This window comes from Octopus sinensis, linkage group LG10 (genome assembly GCF_006345805.1).
Source record: "Octopus sinensis linkage group LG10, ASM634580v1, whole genome shotgun sequence".
Lineage (NCBI taxonomy): Eukaryota > Metazoa > Mollusca > Cephalopoda > Octopoda > Octopodidae > Octopus > Octopus sinensis.
The window spans coordinates 33,393,786-33,403,785 of NC_043006.1; the positions used below are offsets into that span (position 1 = coordinate 33,393,786).

Below are 10,000 nucleotides of genomic sequence, written 5' to 3' on the forward strand. Positions count from 1 at the left end.
AATTTTGAATATAATGAAGAATTTAGTAAAACAACTTAGTTATCATTCAGCTACTGTTAGGAACATAAATTGTGACTAAGGTTTGGTGGAAGATTTTAATTCAAAACTTATGAAAACAAAACATTTGTACTACGGAGCTAGAGGTGGTTTCAGCCATGTTGGTATTGAAAGGGTTAAACTTTTAGGGTGGGTAAACTTGCAAAAAGAAGAAAAAAACTTCTAGGATTATAAGCACTAAATAAATTCATAGTAGCAGCTCCCATGTGATACTTTACTCTAAACTGAAATTACATTTGCAATTAGAAGACCCCAAAAGAAGTGTTCAGAATCAAAGACCAAGCCATGCCACACTTCACTGGGAATAATATGGATAGTACTTAGGTCTCATGCAGAATGTCTGTTCCTTGTATTTCAGTGAAAACTCTAGAAAGAACAGCATATTATACACAGATATAATACATACATACACATGAACTACATAATTATATATACACACACACACACACGCACACAATTTGTTTCAGTTCTTGGAGTGCAGTGATGCTCGGGCACCACTTTGGAGAGTTTAGTCAAATTGGTCCCAGTGCTTAGCTTTTTTTTTTTTTCTGTTTAAGCCTGGTAATTATTCTATCAGTCTCTTTTGCCAAACCACTAAGTTACAGGGATTTAAACACAACAACACTGGTTGTCAAACACACACACATATCTTTGGTTGGCCTAAGGCTATAGTAGAAGACACTTACCCAAGGTATCATACAGTGGGACTGAACCCAGAACCATGTGGTTTGGAAGCAAGCTTCTTGAGACACAATCACACCTGTGCCTATACATATATATAGGTCGAATAGCTCCTAATTCAAATATGCATATACACACATTCCAGTTAGACACTCACGGTCTAGATTCATTCTTTGATATAAATCCATTTCTTTCAGATACTACTACTACTACTACTACTACATAAGTTGATGAAGTTGTCAGACAATAAAATGAATGTTGCATTCTGTCAGCGTAAACCACAAAATAGGAGTGCTGACACTTAACTGTCAAAACAGGTTGTCCTAACTGCAAATAAGTCGTTTGGTGGTATGCACAGGACCTGACTAAAAGTGCATATGTAAACCTAATGCATTTATTAGTTTGTGTTATTGCACTTCTTATCAGAATATAAAGTTACTTGGCATCCTGTCTGGCAAATCTTTACTTTTCAACTGCTTAACAATGCACAAACCAAAGATAAGAACCACTTCAATAGTTACAGATTTTTAAAATAGGGATTAAATCTTTTGTCAGGAAGAACTACCATAAGGCATCTCTGCCAACACACCAACGATTCTGTCACTGTCCCACCTGCAAAGCAACAGGAAATTAAGTGTTGCTCAAGAACGCAACATGCCGCCCAGTCCAAAAATCAAACCCATGATCTAGTGACCATGAGCACAACACCCTAACCATCAGGCCATGTGCTTTTACACACATAATATATATATATATATATATATATATATATATAAAATGGAGAAATTATACAAAATGCATAAATAGATGATGAGTAAAGCAGTTTTGATCACCTGATATCCGTAGATTTATTACAGGAACCTCGTAGGGGAGGTTGGGGTATTAATAAAATAGATGGAATGTGTAATAGACTTTATTGAGTACAACACATGTTCTGGGTCTCTTCGGGTACATCAATAAGAAGTCTCACTAGAGATTTGAGTCAGCTTATGCTATATGTCCATCAAATTCAAGAATATATACATACACACATAAGCATAAATACACGCACACACATATATCTTGGGCTTCCATAGAGTTTCTGTCAACCAAATTAACTCACAAGTATTAGGTTATATACTAAGAAGATATTTGCCCATGGTGCTACATATATGGGGACAGAACTCAAAACCAAGTGGTTGCAAAGCAAACCTTTTAACCACACGGACACGCCTGCACCTTTATTTAATTTCCTAAATCTTCTGACAGGGCAGAGTGACCTGGTGATAAAGATATGATAATGATCAGGGCTAGATTCCAGATGATACAATAAACTTCAAACCAACAAACTGGGATTTGTTTTTTTTCTTTTTTTCCTTTTATAACTGCGCATCCAGAGATGGACTGAGTGAGTATTTAAGCAGCTACCTAAGTGACACAAATATGACCAATCAGAACTGACGAGAGACATAACAGATGATTGGAGCTCATAAATAGAAAAAAAATAAATAAATGAAATAAAATAAAATAGGGAAGAACAAGCATCTGTGAATCAAGTATGATCAAAGAAAGAACAGTGACAGAATATTTAAGCAACCATCACAAGACTATATTTAAATTCCTAGTAATATAATCTTAAAAATAAAAATAATAATAATAATAATAATATAATAATAATAATAGTAGTTCCTCAATCGATACATCTTAGTAAAAATTTCACTAGAGACAACTATAATCAACCATGTAAGACTCAAACAGATAAAGTAGATAATCTTGCGAGTAAATTAGCTTTGGAAATATATTCTCAATTGTATTTACCGATATCTCATTGTACATACTTATTTTTCCATCATATATGATAATGGAAGCACTCTTTGAATTCAGAGTTATTTTAATGAGAAATTACATACATAGGTATTTTGGTTTGCAAAGATACCAAGAACAAATGATTTCATGAATTAGAAATGAAGTGAAAAATGGGAAATGGCCTCAAACTACTCCATTAATTTCCACAAATCTCGATTTTCATCAGATCTTCCAGAGATGAGGGGGTAGAAAATGTATAATATACAATACATTGGGTCTATTATATTAGGAAATGGTATTAGCCCTATTCTCTGCCAGTCCTACACTTATCTCATATTAGTAACTTAGATCTTTTTATGAAATGAACTTTTTTTTACATATTTTTAATTGAGGCGAATAAAAAAATTCTTTTAGTCAATTGATAGATTTTATTTAAATTTTTAGTCGCATGACACACTTTAGAATTTTAGTCGATTGTATATACCTTCTTGACAGGCCGCTCTATAAAGTTGTATTTTTATTTGCATATATATATATATATTTTAACTTCTGTGTTTTTCATATATGTATTCTTTATGTGTTAAGGGCCATGGTAATATTTATATATGATCAAATGTATGGAAGCATGGTGTTATATAGAATCGTTGACTCGAATTCGATGTTTGTTCTCTAATCAATGTTTTATATATATTATATATATACACACCACACACCCACATATATACACATCTATATGTGCTATTCTATATACACACATCTATAGCACATTAGATCTCTCTATATATATCTATCTATATTACATCTATCACACACCACACCCTCCATCTATCCACTCTATCTATCTAACTGTTATCATCCATCTATCTATCTATCGTATTCCATCCATCTATCCACTTACCTCTATCTATCATCCAATCATCTATCCATCCATCCATCTATCCATCAACATCTGTCTATCCATCCATCTATCTATCCATCCATCCATCCATCCATCCATCTACATCTATCTATCCATCCATCTACATCTATCTATCCATCCATCTACATCTATCCATCCACATCTATCCATCCATCCATCTATCTATCTACATCTATCTATCCATCCATCTATCTATCTACATCTATCTATCCATCCATCTACATCTATTCTCCATCCCTCACATCTATCTATCCATCCATCTATCTACATCTATCTATCCATCCATCTATCTACATCTATCTATCCATCCATCTATCTACATCTATCTATCCATCCATCTATCTACATCTATCTATCCATCCATCTATCTATCTACATCTATCTATCCATCCATCCATCTACATTATCCATCTATCAATCCACATCTATCCATCTACATCTATCTATCCATCCATCAATCTATCTACATCGAATCTATCCACCATCCATTCTCTCTCGCTCCATCCATTCTCATTATCCATCCATCCATCTATCTATCCACATCTATTCATCTACATCTATCTATCCATCCATCTATCTATCTATCTACATCTATCTATCCATCCATCTATCTATTTATCTACATCTATCTATCCATCCATCTACATCTATCCATCCATCCATCCACATCTATCCATCTACTATCTATCCATCCATCTCTCTAGCTACATCTATCTATCCATCCATTTATCTATCCATCCATCCATCCATCTATCTATCCACATCTATCTATCTATATACATACATCGAGCTATCTATCTATCAGTATACATACATTTATCTATTTGTATACACACATCTGTCTATCTCTCTATCTGTATACATACATACATTTATATATATATAGATATATATAATCTATATCTACATATATATATATATATATATGTTTATATACATATATCTATCTATACACATACACATACATACATATAAACACACACACATTACCTCTATATATATACACCCACCCACACACCCACTCACACACAAACTAGAAAGTTGAGCAAAAAAAAAAAACTAGCAAAAAAAAGTCAAAAAATGGCCAAGTGAATTGAAATGCACATTTTTTGGAAAATGAGAAGGGTTATGAGTTTAAAACATTGTCATTCTAGCAAGGTTTCTCTTCCATTCAGAGAGAAAGAGCAATTGAAAATTAATCAAGCTCACACAAATTTATTGAAGAAAATTATTAACAATAATAATAATAATTCCATATCTGCTATGGTTAATGTCTTCGCAGTATTCCTCGAAATTACATTTCTCCAATATTTCCCAATAATAAATTAAAATGCATTAATTATATTTTTAAAATAATCTGTTCGAGAACAATATATATCATATATATATATATTATATATATATATATATATATATATTATAATATAAGTATAATGCATGTCTTTCCTATCTGCAATTTATACCTCACTATACAATGTAGGAGAAAAGTCTGATAAAATGTAAAAATAAAACTGCAGAAAAAGAAACAAGACACCTAAATACATAAAAACAGCAGCACATAAAATCCAATATATTCAATAGACCCTACAAGCAGCATCCACAGAGCTGCCAAATGCATTCTTACATATAATTTCTTTTGCCTATATTAAACAGCCAACTGCAATAATTTTTACCTTGCTTTTCATTCTTCTCTTTCTCTCCTGCAACCACCACCACCACTACCACCACAGCCACAACCATCTTCTTCCTACCTTTACAATTTGTGTTTCTGTTTATTTTACTGTTATTGCTGTGGAGGTGGTAGTTGTTGATGCTTTTGTTGTTGTTGTCCCTTAATTCCCCCCACCACCACCACCTTCACCACTTTTTGTTTTCCAAGTATTTATCTTATATATTTATTTCTTCTGACAAGCCAAGCAGAAATTCCAGTTTCCTAGCACCAATATATACATACATATATATATATATATATATATATATATATATAATACAACGGTGGTGTTATTACTATTATTATTGCTGTTATTACAGTTGTTGTTGTTGTGTCACAGGCAAAAATGTGTTGGCAACCATCTTTTATCAGATGAGCAGTTTTCTTTCTTTTCATTGATTTATTTATTTATGTTGCATCTACTCAAACATGGGAAATAAAAGATAAGGAAAGCAGTTGCTCAATGGCTGCAGCTAAAACAGGACCATACCGCTTTTTACAGCAAATCTCCATTAGCTTACAGCAACCACAACAACAACAATAACATTCACCTCTTAACACTTAAAAGAGAACAAGACTAAAACTGGATGGGTGTGGATGGGGTACCGCACAACACACACACACACACAGATCTGAGATGGCAACCACAGGGGAATTTCATGCCAAACATTATATATATGTGTGTGTATATAAACACAAGATGCAGTTTATACAGATAGATAGATACTAGGTAGTTACATATATACACATACACAAATTTTTTAGGGGAGGGTGAATAAACAAATTTGATTAGAATTATTGGATAATAAAAGCGAAAATTAATAGCAAGATATCACATAGATATAAATGATAAAATGTTCTCGTCTCATCTGCATGTGAGTGTAGGTGGAATAAATATTACATATATACATATTTAAGCTAATTGGTAGAATACATGTATGTAGGTGTGTGTGTGTGTGTATGTAATTACATACACACACATCTACATGTATATTATAAATTATAATCTCAATTACAAACACCCACCCACACACATATATACTTCACATTCTATAGCAAACTCAAATATCAATATTTTTAAACTACATTAATTAAATATTTTTTTAAATGGAAATATCTAGCATTTTGGTAGGATTAGCAATGTTCTGTTGCTTACATACGATACGCAACTAGAAATAATTTCTTAAATAGGCACAAGGCCAGATATTTAGATTAAATCGAATCTAGTACAGATTCTGGTACAGGTCTCAACTCCAGGAAGATGAAAGACAAACTGACCTACAGTGGAATTTGAACTCAGACCTTATAGTCAGAACAAAGACCACAAGCTACTTGGTCCAACACTTTAGTGATAATTAGGGGTAGGGTTTACATAAGGTCATTTTATTTATTTATTTTTTTTACAGTTTATAACTGGTATATGTTATATCGACACTGGAAGAATAAAAGGCAAAGTCAACCTTGGAATAATCAGAACTAAACACCATACCTCAAGGCACTGCCCTATCCTCTAACAAAATTCCACCACATTATGAGATTGGTTTCAAATTTTGGCACAAGGCCAGCAATTTCAAGGAATGGATAGGTTAATTACATCGACCCCAGTATTCAGCTGGTACTTATTTTATCAACCCTAAAAGTGGACCTCGGTGGAATTTGAACCCAGAATGTAAGGACAGATGAGATGCTGCTAAGCATTTTGCCCAGCATATTAACAATTCTGCCAACTCACTGTCTTGACACAATAATAATCCTTTCTACAAAAGGCACAAGGCCTGAAGTTTGTGGGGAGGGGCCTAGTAAATTACATTGACTCCAGTGTTCCACTGGTACTTAATTTATCGACCCCAAAGGGATGAAAGACAAAGTCAACCTTGGCAGAATTTGAACTCAGAACATAAAGACGGGTGAAATATCACTAAGCGGTTCACCCAGTGTGCTAACGATTCTGCCAGCTCATTGCCTTAAAAATAATAATAATAGCAATAATTTTAACCAACCCTCAAGAAACTGGGGACGGGTGGATTCCACTGCGCGCACACATACATTCAAAACAAATATTCAAAGAAAGTGAAGTTATGAAAAAAACATTTGTAGGTGATGGTGATGGGTGGTGATGGTGGTGGTGTTATGAGACACAGGTAACAATAGTTCCATGGTATTTTGACACAAAGTTCAGTAAGAATATGGAAACCTTTACATGTATATATCATAAGAATTCTGGTGTTTCTTTAAAGATAATAAGAAATACTAAAACAGCAAAAAACAAAGAAAAAAAGAATTGAGCTAAATAAGGAACTAAAACAAAAATAAAGAAAAAAAACTGAGTTGAAGATAATAAAAGTAATAATAATAATAATTTTCTTTTCTCCACAGGAATTTGATTATGATTATAGAGCTCAGTGAGTAAATTAAAAATTTTTATCATTTTTATTACAGTCATCTTTCATTTTCTTATGCTTTGTAATTAAAATGAATCATGAATATAATAATAATAATAAAGAAAGAATGAAAAATTTAAAGCAAAAACATTAAGGAAATGAAGAAAACTTGTGAAAAAAATGAAAAGAAATTGGTTACTTGGAAAGAAAATGTTTAATGAAAATGAAAATACAATGTTGGAAAGTGTCGGAAATACAAAAAAAGGATGTGAAATATCATACAAGAATATGAAAAATATATTTAACAGTATGACCTCAACGTGACAACAGGAAAAGAAAATGGCCAAATGCAAAAAGTAGAAAAAAAAAGAAAGAAAAACACAAGATTAGCATCAAAGAGTTAAGAACAAGAGAAAAATGGAAAGAGAGAAACAGAGTTGTAATGGAATTCAGCATGTTAAGCACCGAGAACGCAAACAAATAACAATAACATTAAGAAGAATAATTGTTTGAAGAAGAAAAAGAAGAGAGGGGAAAAAAATGAAAATTATACCAACAGCACAAGAACAAGGCGTCTTGGAAGATGACATTGAACTAGACACTGAGGGTTTTTGCACTTTGACAGCCGACCGCGATCTGACACTAACACATTCAGCACCACTGTAGGAGGCGGCTAGTGAAACAGTTAACTGCTGTAGATGTGGCTGCAATTGCAGGGATGAAACAAGCTTGTTCTTCACAGAATATTATTACTATCAATAACAGTAATAACAATAATGGTAGTTAGGAGGAACGGCAGTGAGATGACTGAAGACTGAGGCTACGCATAAAAAGTATTCACAGGTAAATAAAGAAAAATAAAACAGTGATAGTGATAAAAATAACAGGTGTGGCTGTCGTTGACATCCAGAGTTTACATTTGGTGATGGTGTTGTAAGATCAAACAGAGGAAAAGAAATTTTAAATCTCTCCTGTTGTCTAGAAAAACGTTTGTTTTCAGCGTGTTGTTGCTGTTGTTGTTGTTGTTTCACGGTGATTCAGAGTCTGTTTCTTTGTATTTTTTGTTCTTTCTTTTTTAGAAAGGAAATATTTTTCTTGCTCAACAACACTTGGACCATTAAGTCATTATCACAGCCAACAGAGACCAAAAGGCATGGGTGTCAATAATAACAACAGTAATAGTGGTGGTGGTAGTAGTAGTATCAATAATTCTTATGAGAAGGGACAATAAATAGCAGCAGCCGATTCATTGGATAATATTAGGATAGATGCAGGGGTAGATGGCAGTGGAATAATCCTGCGGAGTAGCAAGAGTTAGGCAGGCGACCAAAATTAAAGAAAGCGCATGCACGCACGCACTTATACACACACATACACACACACACAGAGGCACTTACACACACATACACAGCTCAGATTTTTGAGTTGACTTGCACTTTGGCTATTACAGATCAAAACGGGGGTGGGGCCAAAACATGAACAGATAGAGGTGAGAGATGGATAACGATTCTTTTTCTTTTGTTCTATTTCTTTTTTTTTGTCCCTTCAGTTTTATTGCTTTCAGTCACTTGACTGCGGCCATGCTGGGGCACCACCTTGAAGAATTTTTTATCAAATGAATCACACCACCCAGTACTTTTTTTTTTTTGTAAACCTGGTACTTATTCTATCAGTCTCTTTTGCCGAACCACTAAGTTATGATGACATAAATTCACCAATACAAGCTGTCAAAAGGTGGTGGGGGACAAACAAACACAAACACACACAATAGGCTTCTTTCAGTTTCCATCTACCAAATCTACTCACAAGGCTTAAGGTCAGCCTGTGGCTATAGTAGAAGACATTTGCCCAAAGTGCCATGCAGTGGGATTGAACCCCAGAACTATGTGGTTGAGAAGCAACATCTTTCTACACAGCCAAACCTGTGCCTACATTGTGACGGAATCTTTTTCTTTCCTTCAATTCTTCTTGGATAATAACTTATATTTCAGAGAGTTATATAATGTGATTGAAATGGAAATTATAGCAAAGAAGAAAATAAATAAAATTTACGAAAAAGAACAAAAAAAGTACAAACAAAACATGAGATGAAATGGCATTAATTGATGGAGAGAGTCTGAGAAAGAAGAGTTTATCTGATTTTTCTTTTAGTTTTTCATAATTTTAATTTATTGGTTTTAGAAATAAACTTGGTCAACTTTAAAAAGGGAATTTCAAATTGCAATAACACCCTTGGCCAAATTAAAACATTCGTACATAATTAAAATAATTACTTTGGACTGGACACGGGACTAGTTGTGTTGAAGGGGAAGAGATAAAAGATGAACTGAAGCAACCTCCCATCCCCCAGTATAACAACTGGTACTTCTATCTTTTTATCAGCAACAGATGAATTAAAACTGAAGCCAAAACCTCCCTCAGCAACCATTCTCAGTGTAATTTTCATTAATAATAATAATCTTTATT

General features: G+C 33.5%; 1 protein-coding gene across 50 annotated transcripts in view; it reads right to left on the reverse strand.

Moving 5' to 3' along the window:
* The window catches only part of LOC115216480 (SWI/SNF-related matrix-associated actin-dependent regulator of chromatin subfamily D member 1), a 93,659-nt gene that overhangs the window by 60,639 nt on the left and 23,020 nt on the right, over nucleotides 1–10,000 (reverse strand). For 2 of the 50 annotated variants that reach the window (XM_036506532.1, XM_036506535.1), the window contains exon 1: nucleotides 8,092–8,376. The exons of 46 other annotated variants lie outside the window; for them this stretch is intronic. In XM_036506532.1, the coding sequence (XP_036362425.1) occupies nucleotides 8,092–8,124 (33 nt within the window). In that variant the 5' untranslated portion in view covers nucleotides 8,125–8,376. Of the gene's footprint in view, nucleotides 1–8,091; nucleotides 8,378–10,000 lie in introns of those variants that run through there. 2 more of the 50 variants (XM_036506531.1, XM_036506536.1) reach the window with 2 other exon arrangements.